The 23242-nt window shown below is 40.6% G+C and overlaps 2 protein-coding genes across 2 annotated transcripts; both read left to right on the top strand.

The window, feature by feature from the left end:
- Window positions 1-12866: 12866 nt before the first annotated feature.
- On the top strand, window positions 12867-13856 carry LOC138092337 (olfactory receptor 52P1-like). The gene has a single exon (XM_068988116.1). The coding sequence runs from the start codon at window positions 12867-12869 to the stop codon at window positions 13854-13856; it is 990 nt and encodes a 329-aa protein (XP_068844217.1).
- Window positions 13857-22059: 8203 nt separating this feature from the next.
- LOC138093248 (olfactory receptor 52P1) lies at window positions 22060-23025 on the top strand. Its single transcript, XM_068989376.1, has one exon. The coding sequence runs from the start codon at window positions 22060-22062 to the stop codon at window positions 23023-23025; it is 966 nt and encodes a 321-aa protein (XP_068845477.1).
- Window positions 23026-23242: the final 217 nt, after the last annotated feature.

Here is a 23242-nt window from a genome sequence, read left to right as displayed (position 1 = left end):
ACATGACTGCTGGAACAAACATAGCCTTGGCTAGATGGACCTTAGTCTGCAAAGTAATGTCTCTGCTTTTGAATATACTATCTAGGTTGGTCATCACTTTTCTTCTAAGGAGCAAGCGTCTTTTAATTTCATGGCTGCAGTCACCATCTGCAGTCATTTTGGAGCCCCCCCCCAAATGAAGTCTGACACTGTTTCCACTGTTTCTCCATCTATTTCCCATGAAGTGATGGGACCGGATGCCATGATCTTCGTTTTCTGAATGTTGAGCTTTAAGCCAACTTTTTCACTCTCCTCTTTTACTTTCATCAAGAGGCTTTTCAGTTCCTCTTCACTTTCTGCCATAAGGGTGGTATCATCTGCATATCTGAGGTGATTGATATTTCTCCCGGCAATCTTGATTCCAGCTTGTGTTTCTTCCAGTCCAGCGTTTCTCATGATGTACTCTGCATAGAAGTTACATAAGCAGGGTGACAATATACAGCCTTGATGTACTCCTTTTCCTAATTGGAACCAGTCTGTTGTTCCATGTCCAGTTCTAACTGTTGCTTCCTGACCCGCATGCAGATTTCTCAAGAGGCAGGTCATGTGGTCTGGTATTCCCATCTCTTTCAGAATTTTCCACAGTTTATTGTGATCCACACAGTCAAAGGCTTTGGCATAGTCAATAAAGCAGAAAAACATATTTTTCTGGAACTCTTTTGCTTTTTCAATGATCCAGCAGATGTTGGCAATTTGATCTCTGGTTTCTCTGCCTTTTCTAAAACCAGCTTAAACATCAGGAAGTTCACAGTTCACATGTATAGTTCTTCTTAATTCTTACTTCTTTTTGTCTTCTTTTTTACACAGAATAGAATAAAGATTTCTACTTACTATTGTTGTTCTTTCTATTTTTGTTGTTAGAATAATACATATACTTTGTAAAGCAAACAAATGTGATAAGATACACAATGAAGTGTAAAAGTTTTCCTTCTCCTTTTACATGAAACTGGTCCCTGGAAGTAAGCCCTTTAAATAGAATTTATGCATAATTTACTAACTGCAATTACTTTGCTATTTAAAGTAAGCATATAGATACAAGCATCTAGATATGATTCCTTTTTTCATAAATATGACTTCAGTTCAGTTCAGTTCAGTTCAGTCGCTCAGTCGTGTCCGACTCTTTGCGACCCCATGAATTGCAGAACACCAGGCCTCCCTGTCCATCACCAACTCCCGGAGTTCACTCAGACTCACGTCCATCGAGTCAGTGATGCCATCCAGCCATCTTCATCCTCTGCCGTCCCCTTCTCCTCCTGCCCCCAATCCCTCCCAGCATCAGAGTCTTTTCCAATGAGTCAACTCTTCGCATGAGGTGGCCATAGTACTGGAGTTTCAGCTTTAGCATCATTCCTTCCAAAGAACACTCAGGACTGATCTCCTTCAGAATGGACTGGTTGCATCTCCTTGCAGTCCAGGGACTCTCAAGAGTCTTCTCCAACACCACAGTTCAAAAGCTACAATTCTTCATATTTATTTAACTTTGAAATTTTATGTGCAGCAGGATTTTAAAAATTCCTCTCTTTGTTGCCAATTGTGAATTCCCTTTTTCTGCCTCTTGACAAGACCAAGGAGCATTTTTCTTTGTTTTCATTTGGTTCATCGAGTCCTGAACTTTTCTACTTTGGCTCTTTGGTCAGCAACACTTCCCTATGTATAATTCATTCTTCTTCACCATACATGAGACAAAAACAGACCTACTTCACATGAAAATTAAAGACAAATAAGCCTATAGTTCCCCTTCCCTTTGTATTATCAGGTTGCCAGTCACAGACTTCCTGTATTGACCAGGACGATGTTTCCTCCACTGCTGCAGGGTTCTTTTACCTGAAGTGCTTCTTGTATTTTTCCTCCATTGAGAAATCTTTCCCAGTTGGAGCTCATGCTCCATTTTGATAAAATAAAAATACCATTCCACATGCCTCTCCTGAGAATCTCCCATGTATATGCAGGAGAGCTGATTTCTTTGTTTGAGGCTTGGTAGTATTCTCTTCTTCCTATCCAATAGTGTCAAATGAAGCTTTCTAAGATTACTGGTTTTAGTTTGTAGTTTAAAATAGTAATTTGTTTCTGCTTGTGAGGTATCAAATTTCATATCATGTGACTGAATGTGCTTTTTCCAAACAAACCTATCATCAGTTTAACATAGATTTTTAGATAGGTTTTCTATGCCTTTACTTAAAATAATACCGCTCAGAAGTTTTTTTTTTTTTTCTTAAAATGTTAGTCCCTGTGGCTGTTTTAATAAACTAATACATCTGAGAATAATGTAGTATATTCATAACTTTTCAGCTTTACTTTATTTAACTTTAGAGAAAAATATGTATTTATCTAGCCATGTATCTCATTGCATTCTTTGTTAACAACTCTATCAAAACATTTCAATATTCAGTTCTCTGGCAATGATGTCAGCAGGTAGGTCTGTATATTTAGATCTAAATTTCGGAGTCTGATACTTTACATATGTGCAACTGACTGAGGGCCTATTATTCAGGTGGTGAATACTTCAGCTTCAGACAAACATTGCTTTATTTTTCTTTGTTTCTTCATTGGTTCACATTTATAAAGCTTTCAGTGATCAATGCAAAGAAATAGAGGAAAACAATAGAATGTGAAAGACTAGAGATCTCTTCAAGAAAATAAGAGACATCAAGGGAACATTTTTTGCAAATACAGGCACAATAAAGGACAGAAATGGTATGGACCTAACAGAAGCAGAAGATATTAAGAACAGGTGGCAAGAATGCATAGAAGAACTATTCCAAAGAGATCTTCATGACCCAGATAACCATGATGGTGTGATCACTCACCTAGAGCCAGACATCCTGGAATGCAAAGTCACATGGACCTTAGCAAGCATCACTACGAATGAAGCTAGAGGAGGTGATGGAATTCCAGTTGAGCTCTTTCAAATCCTAAAAGATGATGCTGTGAAAGTACTGTACTCAATATGCCAGCAAATTTGGAAAATTCAGCAGTGGCCACAAGACTGGAAAAGGTCATTTTTCATTCCAATCCCCCAAAAACGGCAATGCCAAAGAATGTTAAAACTACCACACAATTGCATTCATCTCACACACTAGCAAAGTAATGCTCAAAATTCTCCAAGTAAGGCTTCAATAGTACGTGAAACGACAACTAAAAAGCAAGAGAATTCCAGAAAAAACTTCGGCTTTATTAATTGTGTCAAAGCCTTTGACTGTGTGGGTCACAACAAACTGGAAAATTCTTTAAGAGATGGGACTACCAGACCTCCTTACCTGCCTCCTGAGAAACCTGTATGCAGATTTCAAGAAGCTACAGTTAGAACTGGACATGGAACAAGACTGGTTCCAAATAGGGAAAGGAGTACGTCAAGGCTGTATATTGTCACCCTGCTTATTTAATTTCTATGTAGAGTACATCATGCAGAATGCTAGACTGGATGAAGCACAAGCTGGGATCAAGATAGCCTCAGATATGCAGATGATACCACCCTTATGGCAGAAACTGAAGAGGAACTAAAAAGCCTCTTGATGAAAGTGGAAGAGGAGAGTGAAAGACCTGGCTTAAAACTCAACATTCAAGAAACGAAGATGATGGCATTTGATCCCATCACTTCATGGCAAATAGTTGGGGAAACAATGGAAACAGTCACAGACTGTTTTTTGGCTCCAAAATCACTGCAGATGGTGACTGCAACCAGGAAATTAAAAGATGCTTGCTCCTTGGAAGAAAAGCTATGATCTACCTAAACAGCATATTGAAAAGCAGAGACATTACTTTGGCGACAAAGGCCAGTCTAGTCAAAGCTATGGCTTTTCCAGTAGTCATGTATGAAAGTGAAAGCTGGACTATATAGAGAAAGTTGAGCACCGAAGAATTGATACTTTTGTACTGTGGTGTTGGAGAAGACTCTTGAGAGTCCCTTGGACTGCAAGGAGATCCAACCAGTGCATCCTAAAGGAAATCAGTTCTGAATATTCATTGGAGGGACTGATGCTGAAACTGAAACTCCAATACTTTGGCCACCTGATGCAAAGAACTGACTCATTGGAAAAGACCCTGATGCTGGGAAAGATTGAAGGCAGGAGGAGAAGGGGACGACAGGATAAGATGGTTGGATGGCATCACTGACTCAATGGACATAAGTTTGAGGAAGCTCTGGAAGTTGGTGATGGACAGGGAAGACTGGCGTGCTGCAGTCCATGGGGTCATAAAGAGTCAGACACAACTGAGTGACTAAGCTGAACTGAGCTGATAAAGATCTATCCAAATAGACGTCCTATTATAATTCTGGGAATTATTAGCAAGTTTTCAGAGTTTATATATTATTGCTCTATAGAAGAAGCTACAAATTTGATTCTTTGTCAAGAATGGGCAGAGGACCATAACTGAATATGTAAATATTAATTCAAATAGTTGATATCAGAAGAATAAGAGGAATATTCACATAGGTCATGCAAAACACTACTGACCACAATGGAAGAAAACTGCATCACAGTTTGGTAGATTTTGTGGTCTGTCAACATCAGTTGAACTGTTGTTGAGCTATTTCAGAAGTGGCCTGATTTCAGGGAAGTTCACTGTGGATTTCTGAGCTATATACCTGTAATTTCATCAGAAAAAGTTTCAGTAATGGCTGATAGGTGAAAAATAAAAATGACTCCAATTTGAATCATCTCCTTACCCCATTATATTTGAAGAGTCTGGTCTTGCTTAAATATATTGATGATAAAACCAATTAATTTTGTATTTAAATAGTCCAAAGATATTATTTTTATTTTTAATGCCACAAAGCATCACAACACTCTTGTCCACTATAATGTAACCAGACTGTGTTGTTTAGATAAATAGGAATCTTGAAAACTAGGATCAGGACATGAAAATCTGGATAGATGTTACAGCTCAGCAACCACCATAAATCTGTTGGTAGAATATTCTAATTTTAGCTATTTACTAAATGAACTTAAGAAAAATGCATTTTAAGAAAAGGTGTCACTATATGTAACTTTGTTCTGTATTTTCCAAGTCTTCTGTAAATGTGTTATCATACTTTCATAACTTAAAAAATAAAAAAGAAAGGAAAAAGATAAGACAGGTATCTTTACATGTCTTCTATGGAAAAAATATATGCATTGGGAAAACTAAACTAGAGATAACTTGTTGACAGCATTACAGATGAAAAACATAAATGATAATACATTAGTATGTTTTTAAAATTTGTTTATTTAATAATATCTCTTGGCAATCATTCCATATGAGCATAGCTAGACCTATTTTATTTCATTTCATGATTCTATAGCATTCCTGTAGATGTTTGTCAGCATTTATTTCAGCAGTCATCTATTGATAGACATACATTTGTTTCCAGGATCTTGTTATGTATTGTGTTTTTAGAATTTTAAAGTGGCAAATTTTGTTGCCATTAGCTGTTTGGTGGCTCAGCCATGTCTGACTCTTTGTGACACCATGGACTGTAGCCTGCCAGGCTCCTTTGTCCATGGGATTTCCTAGGCAGGAATATTGAAGTGGTTGCCATTTCCTTCTCCAGGGGATCTTCCCAGGCCAGGGTTGGAACCTTCAGCTCCTCCTGGGTAGGAGATAGACAGGCTCCAGGTTGAAAATTCCCAGTCAGCCAGCCTCTTCTTTGCATTTCCTGAGATAAGAGATATGTGTGCTCCAGCTGAGGAATTTACAACCAGCTCCACATCTGGGAATGAAAGTAACAACAGTTCAGTTCAGTTCAAGTCAGTCACTCAGTCATGTCCGACTATCTGCAACCCCATGAATCTCAGCACACCAGGCCTCCCTGTTCATCACCAACTCCTGGAGTTCACTCAGACTCACGTCTATCGAGTCTGTGATGCCATCCAGCCATCTCATCCTCTGTCGTCCCCTTCTCCTCCTGCCCCCAATCCCTCCCAGCATCACAGTCTTTTCCAATGAGTCAACTCTTCTCATGAGGTGGCCAAAGTACTGGAGTTTCAGCTTTAGCATCATTCCTTCCAAAGAAATCCCAGGGTTGATCTCCTTCAGAATGGACTGGTTGCGTCTCTTTGCAGTCCAAGGGACTCTCAAGAGTCTTCTCCAGCAACACAGTTCAAAAGCATCAATTCTTCGGCACTCAGCCTTCTTCACAGTCCAACTCTCACATCCATATATGACTACTGGGAAAACCATAGCCTTGACTAGACGGACATTAGTCGGCAAAGTAATGTCTCTGCTTTTGAATATACTATCTAGGTTGGTCATCACTTTTCTTCCAAGGAGTAAGCGTCTTTTAATTTCATGGCTGCAGTCACCATCTGCCATGATTCTGGAGCCCCCCAAAATGAAGTCTGACACTGTTTCCACTGTTTCCCCATCTATTTCCCATGAAGTGATGGGACCGGATGCCATGATCTTCGTTTTCTGAATGTTGAGCTTTAAGCCAACTTTTTCTCTCTCCTCTTTCACTTTCATCAAGAGGCTTTTCAGTTCCTCTTCACTTTCTGCCATAAGGGTGGTGTCATCTGCATATCTGAGGTGATTGATATTTCTCCCTGAAATCTTGATTCCAGCTTGTGTTTCTTCCAGTCCAGCGTTTCTCATGATGTACTCTGCATATAAGTTACATAAGCAGGGTGACAATATACAGCCTTGATGTACTCCTTTTCCTAATTGGAACCAGTCTGTTGTTCCATGTCCAGTTCTAACTGTTGCTTCCTGACCTGCATACAGATTTCTCAAGAGGCAGGTCATGTGGTCTGGTATTCCCATCTCTTTCAGAGTTTTCCAGTTTATTGTGATCCACACAGTCAAAGGCTTTGGCATAGTCAATAAAGCAGAACAAGGTAAATAGCTAGTCTTTGTCTCTTGTTTACACCTCAAGGGAATAATCATGGCAAGGACAAAGAGAGGCACAGATTCTCCTGAGTAAAAGGTAAGGGAGACAGTATACATGCACAGAAAGGCTCCTTGCAGTCAAAAGCCAAGGCATAATGCCAGGCCATAATGAGTCTTGTTCCTGCCAGAAGCCTTCACTTTGAGATCCATCTTGGCTTAGGGGTGCATGTGCACCCTAAGAGAGAGTCCCAGGGCAGGGCAGGTGCGGAAAAAGAAACCTGATAACTGGCCTGAAGGAAGGCAAAGTCCGAAGAATTGCCTTATATTGTTGTAGCCGTGTTCATTCCGGGAAACAAACACTCAGGAGGACAGTGCAGATAGTGGAATGCAGTTTATCATACTGGCGGGCCCAAGGCAAAGTCTCTTAGCCACGGACCCCAACCAGTTTTTGTGAAAACCTTATACACCCTAAGTGTACATGCCCAAACCCACCTCTCCAAATTCCCTGAAACTAGTCTGAACAAAGGAAAAACAAATAGCAGTAGCATTGAATGCTGTGGGAGTTAACCCAGGCCTATGACAGTGGATGGCACAGTGCTAAGTCATGTCCGACTCTTTGTGACCCCATGGACTGTAGTCTGCCAAGTTCCTCTGTTCATGGGAATCTCTGGGCAAGAATACTGGAGTGGTTTGCAATGCCCACCTCCAGGGGATCTTCCCAACCCAGGGACTGAATCCACATCTCTTACATCTCCTGCATTGGCAGGTGGGTTCTTTTACCACTAGCGCCACCTGGGAAGCCCCATGGAAAAGAAAGATACAATCAAAGTTAACCCGTGAGTCAATGGCACCCCACTCCAGTACTCTTGCTTGGAAAATCCCATGGGCGGAGGAGCCTGGTAGGCTGCAGTCCATGGAGTCCCGAAGAGTTGGACACGACTGAGCGACTTCACTTTTACTTTTCACTTTCATGCATTGGAGAAGGAAATGGCAACCCACTCCAGTGTTCTTGGCTGGAGAATCCCAGGGACGGGGGATCCTGGTGTGCGGCCGTCTATGGGGTCACACAGAGTTGGACATGACTGAAGCGACTTAGCAGCAGCAGTAGCAACAAGCCTAGGTAGTTAACAATGGAGAGTTATCAGTAGGCCTGTGGTCATACCCCAATAAGCATAATAGAATTTATGACTGTATTTGATTACACAGATAATTAAGGTATTTTTTTAGGCTACAGAGAGTCTTATGCCCTGGGGCTCTTCCATTTGGGGGGGTCTGGTTTTCCAGTTGGTATGTTGCTTCCATAGATACTGGGCATATAGCTCAAAGTCCACAGTCTGGCCCAAGATGGAGGCCTGCTTTCAAGATGGAGCCTGTTCTGTCTGTTTCCTCCTTCAATGTAAAAGACTTAACTGTCTCTTTGCTATGTTCTTCCTCACTAGAGGGGACACCTACAGGTATGCATCTCTGCCTTGCTTCTACCTCACCTAAACAAACTGCGTCTCTGTGTGCTCTCCTACTTGCTGTTGTGCTGTGTCTCTTATAATAAACTTTGTACCAGCATTTACAGTTTCTGTCTTCATGATAAATGCATTTTTCTCTGGGGGCAAAGATCCAGGGAAAATTAGCCTCTAGCTTCCAGCCCTTGTTGGTTTGGTGGCTAGGATTCCTGGTTTTCATCCAGGTGGACCCAGGTTCAACAACTGGACAAGGATTTAAGATCTCGCTTCTTGCCACCACTCACTGCTGCCTCACAGAGATCACTGCCACATCTCCTACATTGCAGATGGATTCTTTTACCACTGAGCCACCACAGCACTGTTGTGTACAAGGGCTATGTGAGTTAGACTATTATCATCTGAAGCATGGCCTTATTCAAAGATCTACTGGGAGAGTAGCACTGAAACATATACATTACCGTACGTAAAATAGAAAGCCAACGGGAATTTGCCATATGATGCAGGGAGCTCATTCTACTGCTTTGTGACAACCCAGAGAGGCGGGGTGGAGGGGGAGGTTGGTGGGAAGGTTGAAACGGAGGGAACATATGTATGCATACCTGTTGCAAGGAAAAGTCAGTTCAGACTCCAAGTTGGAACAGTTTCTTTGACTTGCTTTTGTTATTATAATCATATATAATGACTTACCTCAGAGAATCCTGCCCCTCTGCCTTGGTGTTAAGTTTAAGAGCCTTGGTTCAGGACTTTGTCCACCTATGGATGTCAGGAAGGAAGAAATTAACACATCTCCTGCCTAAAGCTTGCCATTCTAGGAGATATTTGCAAGATTCAAGGCCTTTTTACTTTGTTTCCTCACCTCCCTCCCATCTCTGATCATAAAGAAAGAGCACTTCTAGACCTCAATAAGATGGTTTTTTTGCGACATTAATCAGCTGGCTCAGGATGAAGTAGTATTTCTTGCCTCAATATTTCATCTCTGATTCAATTCATTGGCCTCTTATGTGGTGAGCAGAGTGAGCTTAGTCTTGTTGATACCTATGACTGATTCTTTTAATGTATTGCAGAACCCAGTACAACACTGTAAACAATTATCTTCCAATTAAAAATAAATATTTTTTAAAAGAAATAGCAAAGAAGTCTATATTAAAAAGCTAAAGCTCTATCTGTAGGCATCCACCAAATAGAGGTTAAGTCATACAAAACCAACATTACATAAAAACTGGGAATGGTCAAAATTATCCCTTTTCCCCTGAGAGTTGCTTTTCAGGTTATGTTGTTCTTTGAATGAATCCAGCCCAGTGGGATACTCTAATGAGCTAGTTTTTGTTTGTTTGTTTGTTTTTTTTAACCCTCCCTCTTTCTTTGATCTCTATAGAATCAGGCTGTGCCTAAGTTCTTGGATGATGAAATCATAGAGTCCAAAATTTTCCTTATATTGTGTCAGAGCCTTAGTCCATGTAGAAAGGATGCTATATGTTGTGCCCCAAGAAAAAGAAACAGGAGGAGACCCAGGCTGGCAGAGATCCCTTTCCCAGGGGCTAAAATTGACTATGGCAGAAAAGAAAAATAGTGTTCTATGAAACACGAAATAGGCAGACTCAAATTGTGACTTTGGAATGACAAGCTCTGGTTATCAGAAGAAACGAAGCTGGTAAGACTATGGGAAAACTTTTTCAGGTAATTTCTGATGTAAATCATTAGAACTACTCCTAAATCCCTTTCTTTTAATCAGACTGTCTTCTGTAAGTCCCTTCCATCTGTAGCACCCACTACTTTGAACTGGCCATTCATCTGCTAGTCACTTAGCAACCTCTACCCCAGATATCTGAAAGTAGTGGCTCACTTCAGAAAAGTAAACAGGTTTATAGGGTATATAGGAGGTAACAGAATAAAAGTTTCAAGAATCAGATGGCTTTCAAATAATGTAGAAATCTATTTATATATGAGCATGTAGGGCTGATTTATAAGTCCCAGCTCATTGTTATCATACAGTCAGTAAATTGTGTCTGACTCTTTGTGAGCCCATGAACTGCAGCATGCCAGGCTTCCCTGTTCTTCATTAACTCTCAGAGTTTGCTCTAACTCATGTCTATTGAGTCGGTGATGCCACCCAACCATCTTATCCTCTGTTGGCCCTTCTCTTGCCATTAATCTTTCCCAACATCAGGGTCTTCTCCAATAAGTCGGCTATTCTTATCAGGTGGCCAAAGTATTGGAGCTTCAGCTTCAGCATCAATGCTACCAATGCATATTCAGAACTGATTTCCTTTAGGATTGACTGTTTTGATCTCCTTGCAGACCAAGAGACCTTCAAGAGTCTTCTCCAGTACCACAATTTGAAAGCATCAGTTCTTTAGTGCTCAGCCTTCTTTATGATCCAGCTCTCACACCCATAGACAACTACTGGAAAAACCATAGTTTTGGCTCATAATATACTTAATAAGTATTACTTAAGTAGAGAAATTGCTTAAGAAAAGAAAACTTAGCTTAATGCTACGCAATAGGGCAGAGATATGGACAGAAGCATGATGTGGTTTCCCTGGTAGCTCAGTTGGTAAAGAATCTGCCCACAATGCAGGAGACCAGAGTTTGATCCCTGGGTCAGGAAGATCCTCCGAAGAAAGAAATGGCAACCCACTCCAGTACTCTTGCCTGGAAAATATTATGGACAGAGAAGCCTGGCAGGTTAGAGTCCATGAGGTTGCAAGGACCCAACTTAGCGACTAAACTCACCCCATGATGTGAGCAACAGCAGGAAAGGGAAGGTAACTATGAGGCGAGGATAATTCTTGAGTTTTCAGGAAAAAATGAAAGAAATTTTAGGTAAATTTTAGGAAAGCATTTTAGGTAATAGGAACTATCAGTCATAGATCCACTTCTAACCTTGTCTCCAGAACTCCACTCACTTGATAGCAAGGTCACACTGAATTTATCACTATTCCTTAATATACCTAAGTTTCCTAGGAATCAGAAGCCTACAAACTTTTCAGATTCTCCTAATATGCAACCAAGACTGGGAACCACTCTTTTGACTCTATGAAGTATGAAAATAAGCCAGGAGAGAGAATAGAGAAAAATGGCTGCTTTAGAAGATGATATACAGTTATTGTGATAAAAACAGAAGTTTAATAAACCAGTATTTTATTTTTTTTTTTTTGCAGACCTACATAAGGGTAGGCAGTGGGTCATGTGAAAGTACACAGAGAAGTTGAACAGTGAGGGCAAATACCCTGAAGCAGGAACAAACTGATCATGCTTCAAACACTTCATGATATGGCTGAAGAATAAATTAGTAGCCCAGTGGACTAATTTGAATTAAACTAGTCATGATTAAAGGCAATTCATGAGGGCTGACTGTAATGAAAGAAAGATGCACAAATCAGGGGAAAAACCACAGAAGACTGTCCATCAAGTGCATAAATACATAGCTTGAGAGAGAGAGTAGGAGATTGTTTTGTACTTGACACTACCTATGGATAACCAGTGTGGTAGTTGGACCTGTCCTTGTAGTTCTTGGCATAAATGGAAGATGCCCTCAGCAATAGCCATCAGGAAACTGCAGCAAGTGGGGAAGGAGAAGAATGTTTATTACTAAGAAATGCTAGAAATTATATAGCAAACTTGGGACGACACAGTGAGGTCATTAGTAGCACCTAGATCTTGGGTTCTTCTTTTATTGGAGTCAAGTGTGTGGGCTTAGGATTTTGTAGGCTCACTGTTTGTTGATGAATTTAAAACATAGGAGCAAAAAATAAAATAAATAAAATAAAAAAATAAAACATAGGAGCAGAAATCTAAAGTGTGGGGATAGAGAAAACAAAGGACCCAAATGGCCAGATATCAAAAAAAACCAAGAACTCTAAAATAAAGGAACCTGGCCTCCCTATTCATCTAGTCCTCTGGCTGCCAAGGTGTTTATGTGAGATAGCCATCTCTGAAGTGTATGCCTAGGCAATCAAAGCTCAAGGCAAACACATTACAAAAAAAGAGAAAATCCAATTGTCAGGGCTTATCCTACAAAGGAGCAAGCTGATGTTGTCTTCATTTAGATAACATATCTATGACATTTTGTCCAAAAAAAAACAAACAGAGGAATCCAGTGGGAAGAAACAGAATCATAACCAGAGACTAGATTTCTGAAAGAAGGGTAACATAAAGAACATGGAGACTCCCGACAACTCATCACTCTTGCAATAAAGGGTAAGCATATTTCCTCTCTGTAGGAAGCTTCCCAATGGGAATATTACAGTTCTTCTATCATGTTCTTCCATCTTTTAATCAAGGTTGAAAATCTTTTCTCCTATTCTTTCAGAATTTCAGACAAAATTTTTGATGTAGAGAATTGCTGAACTGAAAGAGGTGAGAGTTAAAGTCCTTACAACATTCCTTATACGGAAAAGAAGCTTGAGGCTCATAAAGAAGTGAGTGTGAAAATGATGTTGTGATACAACTGAAGCCATGTTGAAAACTCCATGTTTCCAAAGGGGTATTCTTCCATCTTTCTCTGAAACCCAACTCAAGTGAGTCATTGAAAGCCAAACTGATATGAAAAAACAGCACACTGCCATGTCTCATTGGGAAGTGTCAAAACTTCCTTTATCAACCACCACCAGTTTCTATTATGCTATCTTCAACCGCTCCAACTTTATGACCTTCACTTTGATGGGCATACCTGGCTTAGAGGCACAGCACTTGTGGTTATCTCTTCCTTTCTTCTCCATGTTTTTGGCTATCCTCATCAGCAATGGCGCCATCCTTTACATGCTGCACAGGGAGCCCACACTTCACACACCAATGTACCTGCTCCTGGCTCTGCTGATGGTGGCTGACCTTATATCCGCTCTGGCTCTGTTGCCTAAGCTCCTCTGCCTCTTCTGGTTCAATGATCGGGACATAGCTGTTAATGCCTGTTTCACTCAGATGTTTTTCATCCATGGAACATCCGTGGTACGATCAGCCCTACTTGTTGCAATGGCCTTTGACCGATATGTGGCTGTGTGTGAGCCACTACGCTACCACACAGTTCTGAGCCATTCCTTAGTTGGACGCCTGGGACTGATGGCTTTAGCCAAGGGGGTGATTCTTATCCTGCCTATGCCTCTTCTACTGCAAAGGTTGACCTTCTGCCACATGGTCATTCCTCATACCTACTGTGACCACATGGCTGTGGTGAAACTGGCCTGTGATGACACCAGGCCTAACCGGATCTATGGGCTCTTTGTGATTCTGCTTGTGGTGGGGCTTGATTTAGTGATCATTGGCTTCTCTTATGGTCTCATCTTGCAGGCCGTGATACGTCTCAATTCTCGAGATGCCATCTGCAAAGCCCTTAACACCTGCTCAGCCCACCTCTTTGTCATCCTTATCACTTATGTGCCCGCACTCTTCTCTTCTCTCACCCACCGCCTTGGTCACATTATCCCACCTCATGCCCACATTCTCCTTGCCAATCTCTACCTTCTTCTACCCTCAATGTTCAATCCCATCATTTATGGCATGAAGACAAAGGATATAAAGGTCAAGGTGGCCAAATGCCTGTGTGGAAGACATTCATAGGTTGTAAGTCTTGATCAAGTACCTGTGAGTAAGTGAACAATAAGGATGATTATGTATACCTTTGCCCAACCACCCAGGGTCCAGTTGTATCTCCAGATGAACTGTGGAAACCATGGAGAAGTGTGTGTTGCATATGCTGGCTTATATGAAGAATAAATATGATTGCACTTTCATTGATTTGTCAACTAGAAAGGGGAAAGCCAAGATAGCTCTTTCTATGTCTGTTTAACAGCACCACTCTTATGACACGGGTCTCTATAATTTTTACATATGTGTTCATGTTTGCTAACTGCAGACAAAGTTTTTCTGTGAATGATCCAAGGTAAACTTTTTTTCTATCTTGTGGAAGGTTTCTATTTTTTATTTCTCTAATTCTCTGCCTGTTTTTAAATAGTATTGTATTGTTGCAAGGGACTTGACATACTCATTATCTTAAATATCACCTTAACATGTAATATTTCTGAACTTTTTACTGCAATGGACCTGGAGGGTACTTTGCTTAGTGAAATAAAGCAGAGAAAGGCAAATACAGTGTTATCAATTATCATGAATGAATATCAGGAATGACTAGCAAAACAGAAAGAAACTCCCAAATATAGAGAACAATCTAGACCAGGCTTGATCACTCAAGAGCTTTTGTGTAGCAGTTTTATTAAAGTGAAAAAGGATAGAGAGCTTCTGACATAAACATCAGAAGGGGGACAGAGAATGCCCCCCTTGCTAGTCTTTGGAAAGGGAATTACATATTTTTTCAATTGGTTATTACAATAAATCAAAAGAATGTCTTAAGGTTGTAAAGATCTTACTAGACCTCCCACCATTTACATTTTAAGATGACAGGATTAGAATTAATAATAGAAAGATCTTACCAGACCCAATCCCATTATATACATTTTAGGATAATAGGATTAGTCTGAAATTTCTCAAGAAGGAGAAATGTGTCCTCAAGCAGGATACATTGTTGTTATATAATCCTTACTAAGACTAAAGTGAAAGTGAAAGTGAAGTCTCTCAGTGGTGCCTGACTCGTTGTGACCCTGTGGACTGTAGCCTACCAGGCTCCTCTGTCCATGGGATTCTCCAGGCAAGAATACTGGAGTAGGTTGCCATTTCCTTCTCCAGGGGATCTTCCCGACCCAGGGATCGAACCCAGATCTCTCACATTGCAGGCAGATGCTTTAACCTCTGAGCCACCAGGGAATCTCTAAGACTAACGATGTAGAAAAAAAGTTTGTCCTTTCCTTCTCCTTGAGAATTCCAGACTCCTGTCTCCTTTAGAGCCCTAGACCCCTTTCTTCTCCTCAGGTACCCTGGACTTCTTATCAACCTGCCTTGGAATTGACTCTCTCAACTTTCATGACCCACCTCTCAGAGTAATGGAAATAAAAGCAAAAATAAACAAATGGGACCTAATTAAACTTAAAAACTTTTGTACAATGAAGGAAACTATAAACAAGGCAGCCTTCAGGATGGGAGAAAATAATAGCAAATGAAACAACTAACAAAGAATTAATCTCCAAAATATACAAGCAGCTTATGCCGCTCAATTCCAAAAAAATAAACAATGAAATTTAAAAAATGGGCCAAAGAACTAAACAGACATTTATCCAAAGAAAACATACAGATGGTTAACAAACACATGAAAAGATACTTAAAATTATCATCAGAGAAATGCAAATCAAAACCACAATAAGGTACTATCTCATGCCAGTCAGAATGACAGCCATCAAAAAGTCTACAAATAATAAATGCTGGAGAGGATGTAGAGAAAAGGGAGCTCTCTTACACAGCTGGTGGGAATGCAACTAGTACAGCCACTATGCAAATGAGTACAGTGTTCAGTTCAGTCGCTCAGTCGTGTCCGACTGTTTGTGACCCTGTGAATGGCAGCACGCCAGGCCTCCCTGTCCATCACCAACTCCCGGAGTTCACTCAGACTCGTGTCCATCGAGTCAGTGATGCCATCCAGCTATCTCATCCTCTGTCGTCCCCTTCTCCTCCTGCCCCCAATCCCTCCCAGCATCAGAGTCTTCCAATGAGTCAACTCTTCGCCTGAGGTAGCCAAAGTACTGGAGTTTCAGCTTCAGCATCATTCCCTCCAAAGAAATCCCAGGGCTGGTGTCCTTTAGAATGGACTGGTTGGATCTCCTTGCAGTCTCAAGAGTCTTCTCCAACACCACAGTTCAAAAGCATCAATTCTTTGTGGAGATTCCTTAAAAATGGAAATAGAGCTGCCATATGACCCAGCAATCCTCTTGCTAAGCACACACACTGAGGAAACCAGAATTGAAAGAAACACACATAACCCAAATTTCACTGAAGCACTGTTTACAATAGCTGGCCATGGAAGTAACCTCTATGTCCATCGGCAGATGAATGGATAAAGCTGTGGTAACATATACACAATGGAATATTACTCAACTATAAAAAAGAACACATTTGAGTCAATTCTAATAAGGTGGATGAAACTGGAGCCTATTATATAGAGTGAAATAAGTCAGAAAGAGAAACACCAGTACAGTGTATTAATGAATATATATGGAATTTAGGAAGATGGTAACAACGAACCTATATGCAAGACAGCAAGAGACACAATGTAAGAACAGATTTCTGGACTATGTGGGAGAAGGCAAGGGTGGGATGATATGAGAGAATAGCATTGAAACATGTATATTACCATATGTAAAATAGATGACCAGTCAAGTTTGATGCATGAAGCAGGGCACTCAAAGCTGGTGCTCTGGGACAACCCAGAGGGATGGGGTGGGAAGATAGTTGGGAGAGGGGTTCAGGATAGGAGGACATATGTACATCCACAGCTGATCCATGTCTATGTATGGCAAAAACCACCACAATATTGTAAAGTAATTAGCCTCCAATTAAAATAAATAAATTAAAAATAATAAAGATGGATCTCAAAAAAAAAAAAAAGGAAAGAGATATACTTTAACCCTCCTCTCTCCCTCCATGAGAGCAAATAATAAGTTTCTCATGTCAAAAAGACAACCTCCTCACCAGAGACAGGATGTTGGGGCCAACCAAGAAGCCTGTATAAAGAAATGCTGTTCCTTTGCTAATTTACTACTTCAAGCCCACACTCTGTTTAGATTCCTCATTAATTATTTTAAGTTTCTTTGTCTTATCAATTCTTCACAAATTTAGTTTCCTTCTCTAAATGTATAAAAACTGCCTGCTTTGCCATTTGTTAAGTTCTACTTCTACAAAACCTCAATGTGCATGGATTAAATTTGTTTCCTTTTCTCCTGCTAATCTTTATGTGCCAATTTTATTATTCATCTGGCCATAAGAACTCAAGAGGAATAGAAGGGACAATTTTCCCCTATCAAACCATAGTTTAGACTATCCAAGTTGACACATCATATGCTGTAAGCTCCATAGAATGCACCACCCAGGACTTGCCCTGTATCTTGCTGAGAACTAGACTTGGGTAGGGGGGAACAAAGGCATTGCAAACCTTTATTTCTCCCTTGTTTTATTTTTATTTTTCATTTAACTAAAAGGAGTGGAATGGATTCAAAGTTTCTCTAAAGAACTTTTAGCTGTAGACAGATAAGACCATTCAAGGCAAGTTTCAGGAAAGGAAAGTTGTTCTGCTCTAGGTTTTTAAGGTAACATGTGAAGGGTGTTTATGATAGCTACATTGTCCAATAGCACTCACCAGAAGTGCAGACCATAGAGCAATTTGATAAGGAAAATCCAACCAAAAGATTTTTTTTAATGTTCATTTTCTTAAAACAGTGTTTCTTAAAGTGTAATTCCTTTACCAGTGCCATTTGCATTAATTGGAAAGTCATAAGAAAGGCATGCATTAGGACCCTGCTCCAAATTTAGTGAATCGGAAATTCTGAAGGTATGGACTGTCAATCTGTGTCTTAACAGGAGCTACAAGTAATTTTGAAGAACATTAAGTTTGAAAACTGTTGACTTTGGAGAGACTCTCCAAAACTAGGATCAAGAGCATGCATGCAGTTGATTGAACATAGATCTAGTCTAATTGTGTGAAGTGTCTACAAATGAAAATTGATCTGTTTGAATATGGTGGGACTAGAGGAGAAGCATTTAGAATGGTGATAAGGAGACCAAATCTTGCAGCAAATTATGGATAGAGACCATAATTCTACAGAGAATTCTTAGAATATCCCCACATAATATAAGGCCCTAGATGATGGCTGGGGCTGGTTTACTGGGAATAGAAGTTTAAGACATTTTTTCAAGAGTCTTGGGATGCATGGTAAGTAAACTCTATGAGTGGTAAAGTTACATCAAATAAGTAGACTCTTTGCATATGAGAGTATTGTTACCAAGAGTGAATTAGACCCAGAGAAGACAGGATTATGGTTTTAATGCAGATAAACTCTCTAACAGTACAGTTTACTGAGATTTGTTGCTTAGTCACTAAATCATGTTGAACTCTTTTGTGATCCCATGGACTTCAGCCTGCCAGGCTGTTCAGTCCATTGGATTTTCCAGGCAAGAATACTAGAGTAGGTTGCCATTTCCTCCACCAGTGAATATTCCTGACTCAGGGACTGAACCAGCATTTCCTTCATTGGCAGATGGATTCTTTACCACTGAGCCACCTGGGAAACCCTCATTGAGATTAGCACAGTTGATAAATTCTCAGCAAAGAACAACAGGAGATAGAGGTTTAGTAATGTTTAATGTATATGACTTTTTAATATAATTACTTCATATGGTGAAAAACTGCCTTTAGTATTGACATCTCCTAGATACCAGTATAACTTCCTATTGAATTCCATTATCAGCTTGCTACATCATGCACAAGCTAAAAAAAAAAAAAAAAGACAAAGTGTCTAACAAAGCCAATTGTTGTGCAACTACGTAACAGTGAGCGGTCTGGGGACATGTGCAATAAATCCTCTATAACAGTGTAGTCCCAGAAAAAAGTAAACAAGGTAGAATGACTCTGGGATAAACAGGGACATGAAAGAGAAGGCATATCCATCCTGGGATCCTTGGAAAATGGAGCTGCATTGGAAACAGGGATCCAGGTCAGATAACCATAGCACTTATATCTGCAAGTTAAAAATGTTAGGTGCCCTTAGATAAATAGTCCCATCTCTGAGAGGTGGAGAATTAGAAAAAAAACAAAACAAAAATAGAGCAAGAATTTCAAGGATATAGACTATAAATACTCCTTCCCTGACTCTTTGACAAAAGCCTCTAGCTTCACCTCTATGATCTGATCTGATCATCTGGAGAAGAAAGGCTTGGATGTTCTGTTTTCTGGGAAACACAGATGCTCCCTAGATGGCTCTGGCCTTAAACACAATGCAATCCACCTAACTCCCAAGTGGGACTGTGAGACAGATTTCATCAGCATAACAACCTCTGGGCTCAGCATTCAGAAAGTTGAGGGAAGGAGACTAGTAATGTTCTTTCCATCTTCGGAGAATATTTCTACAATGTTGTGCCTTCTCTTCTCTGCTGTCATGAGGTTATGTGAGTTTGGGCTAGGGAAAGATTCTAGGAAAGATGTTTCTTAGCCCTCAAGAAAAATCTTTCATGTAGGTGTAGATGGTGATGGGAAATTTACTTCAAAGAAGAGAAAGTGAGATTTAGAGGTATGGAAAGGGGATTTTGCTAAATAACAATTCTATGGAATCTAATTTGAATTTTGTTCAGCAGATTTCCTAAAATGGGAGTTTTAATTTGTCATTAAGCCCTCTAGTTGGAAAGGGAAGCTGAGTGGAGAGCCTTCAACAAAGCAAGTAGCAAGTGATTTATTAATCAAACCAGAGAAATGGGAGGCATTATGAAGTAAATTCAAGACATTTGCTAAGAACTAATTACTCACTAAGCACTTGAGAGGAATGTGTGTGTAGTGACACTTTGCAGAGATCAACAACAGGGCAGAGGGATCAGCAGAACCTTATTGATTCCATTGACTTTTTTCATGTTTCAATGGTCTTACAATTGCCAGAGGTACCCCAGTTTAGCTGTGCTCTTACACAGACAGAATGACAGGCTTTGATTTGTGCTGCAGTTTCAGGCATGGAAAGTTTTCTCCAACCTGTGTTTCTCCAAATGGTGATGTTGGAGCTTTGATCTTACTGAGGGCATTGGCTTTAATGTCACAATAAGAATTGGATTAGAAATTTAGTCAGAAGGCCAGGTTCAAACTGCGGTGTGAGTAAGAATGATCCCAAATATTTATCAAAATCATAAAATATTTTATGTAAGAGATGGTGTGAGATAAGGGTTTATTCCTGTGAGCTGGATGAGATGGTAGTGGGAGAGAGTGACATGATAAGATGACATGGCCTTATGAAGGTGGTGGTATGCATAAAGTTTGGGATTCCCTAGATGAAAACTATAGGAACTACAGGTCATGTTCACTTGCATCAATCAAATTATGAGCCAATCTAGTCAGGTGATATGAGCAACACGTGATAAGTCCAACTTCTACAAGAAAAAAAGTCTTAAGACATAAAGTCAGTGACTTAAGAAGTGGGAAGGAAACTCAGAGAACCATCCTCAAATTAAACGTCAGGCTAAGGGTGAGTGAATTTGTGAGAGACTGAAAGCCATAGGGATGTCTGGCATAAACTAAGTGGTTGGGATAGTGCTGTGAGCAGACGTTTACTGCTTTCACAATCTGACTCCTGCTCCGCTATCCTTGTTGAGCACTTCACGTTAGCTCAGTGAGCAAATCTGTGTCATAAAAGTAAGACCTGAAGACATATAGTGTAGCTGAGATCAGACTGGGAAGCTGTTTTCCAGTCTCTGAATGATCATCATTTAACTGTAGAGATCATATCGAAAACAGAAAGAATATGTATTTTGTCAGTAGGTTTACCTTCTAATTCTTATTGTATAAATACTCAAGATGAGATTAGATTCTAATAAATAACAGGTTAAGGAAGTTACGTTAAGGTAGGATATGAAGTCACTGACCTATTAATATGAAAGCAACGGTAACAGCAAATGACATTGTTTACTGAACACCTTCTATGAGCCACACACTGTACAAGGTGGTGTTTGCATTTCAACATCTTTACAAAGTTTTATTACCATATTCCAGACCAGAAATGGAAATCTGGTCTTAGAGGAAAATTAGCTTGTCCAAGGCAATACTGTCAGTAGAGATTTGTTCCCAGTTATATGGGTCCCAAGCTTTGTGTGTGTGTGTGTGACCACACCTTCCAGCTTTAAAAATTCTAAGATTCTGTATCTCTAAAATATTCCTGCCTCTCTTAGAAAATACTGCTAAGTCACTTCAGTCATGTCCGACTCTGTGCGACCCCATAGACGGCAGCCCACCAGGCTCCCCCGTCCCTGGGATTCTCCAAGCAAGAAGACTGGAGTGGGCTGCCATTTCCTTCTCCAATGCATGAAAGTGAAAAGTGAAAGTGAAGTCGCTCAGTCGTGTCCGACTCTTGGCGACCCCATGGACTGCAGCCTACCAGGCTCCTCCGTCCATGGGATTTTCCAGGCAAGAGTACTAGAGTGGGAGAAGGCAAAAAAAAAAAAAAAAAAAAAGTCTAGAATATACTCTCACTTGAATATTTGGTGGTGATCTAGAGAGCTCAAAGTTCACATTTTTGGAACAGTAAAAACTTTTACCTCAATGACTTTTCATTTAGGAGTGAAAAGATCCTAAGTTAAATAGATCAGAACATTAGATCTTTGCTGTCTCTGCCTCCTCAGATATAAGTTCTTGGGACAGTGTGTCCAACAATAATCTACATAAATACTTAATGGAATAAGCCATATTTATCCACCTTCTGTGGAGGTCATGTAGTTTATTGGTCTTGACCTGTTGATAGAATAGTGCTTGTCACCAACCTTCTCTCCTCTTAATCCCTATGTTTATGAGAACAAACAACAATGGTTGATCTTGTTCTACACATTTGGGCTATCTGGTACATTATCTCTTAAATTCATCCACGTTGTAAGGAAGGATATTCTGTGACGTCCAAAATGAAAAAGTTTATTCCCTGATTTTTCTTATCCTGTGACTATGCACATGCAGTGTCTGGTCTACTAAGCAATAGGAGAGTTTGCTTCGCTTGTATTCTGTTAAATACAAATGTGGAGTAAGAAAGAGAAATGTGGCTCTAGCTGATTCATATCCCTGTTCTGTGTTGTTTCCTTAGGTGATGTCATACTGTATGAGGGTTTCTGACCCAAGAAGTTGCCTAGTACTCTTGGCCAGACCATGGAGTCTCCTAATCATACTTCGCTGGACTCTTCTGTTTTCATACTCATGGGCATCCCAGGTCTGGAACAGTTCCACCTGTGGCTTTCACTCCCTGTGTGCCTCCTGGGCACAGTCACAGTTGTGGGGAACATAACCATCCTGGTGGTGATTGCCACTGAACCAGCCCTGCACAAGCCTATGTACTTGTTCCTGTGTATGCTTTCAGCCATTGACTTGGCTGCCTCTTTCTCCACAGTTCCCAAGCTGCTGGCCATCCTCTGGTGTGGAGCTGGACACATGTCTGCCTCTGCGTGCCTGGCACAGATGTTCTTCATTCATGCTTTCTGCATGATGGAATCCACCGTGTTGCTGGCCATGGCCTTTGATCGTTATGTGGCCATTTGCCACCCACTCCGCTATACCACTGTCCTCACTGACACCATCATTGTCCGCATTGGGGTGGTAGCTATGGTACGAGGTTCCATTCTCATGCTCCCATGCCCCTTCCTCATTCAGCGCTTGAGCTTCTGCCAAAGCCATGTGATCCCGCACACCTACTGTGAGCACATGGCTGTAGTGAAGCTAGCCTGTGGAGACACCAGGCCTAATCGTGTTTATGGGCTGACGGCAGCACTTTTGGTCATTGGGGTGGACTTGTTTTGCATTGGTCTTTCCTATTTCCTCATTGCACGAGCTGTCCTTCGCCTCTCATCTCATGAAGCTCAGTCCAAGGCCCTCGGGACCTGCGGTTCTCATGTCTGTGTCATCCTAATCTCTTATACACCTGCCCTCTTCTCTTTTTTCACCCATCGCTTTAGTCACCATGTTCCACTCCACATCCACATTCTTTTGGCCAATGTGTATCTGCTCTTTCCACCTGCTCTTAACCCTATGGTATATGGAGTTAAGACCAAAGAAATTCGGGAAAGAGTTGTCAGGGTGTTTCAAAAGGGGCAGGGAATTGGACTCAAGGTGTCAGAGTGACCTAGGAGTATTGAAGGGACTTAGTCCATATGGTAATAAGCTTTTCAAGATTAAACTGTCCTTAGTTTTTGATACTTGGATAGAGGTTTAAACAAGGTTATGTTGGGTTACAGGATTTTCTAGACCATTCTAAAGCATAAAAAATCACAGTGAAGGTCAAGTTGGTTCGTGCTTCTTAATTTTCATCCAAGGAAGTATAACATGGGGAGATTCTTCC

Source organism: Capricornis sumatraensis, chromosome 16, assembly GCF_032405125.1.
Source record: "Capricornis sumatraensis isolate serow.1 chromosome 16, serow.2, whole genome shotgun sequence".
NCBI classification, from domain to species: domain Eukaryota; kingdom Metazoa; phylum Chordata; class Mammalia; order Artiodactyla; family Bovidae; genus Capricornis; species Capricornis sumatraensis.
This window is presented reverse-complemented; position numbering and strand designations above follow the sequence as displayed.

Coding starts and splice junctions, on each gene's coding strand:
- LOC138092337 (XM_068988116.1), top strand. CDS start 12,867: ATGTCTCATTGGGAAGTGTCAAAACTTCCTTTATCAACCACCACCAGT.
- LOC138093248 (XM_068989376.1), top strand. CDS start 22,060: ATGGAGTCTCCTAATCATACTTCGCTGGACTCTTCTGTTTTCATACTC.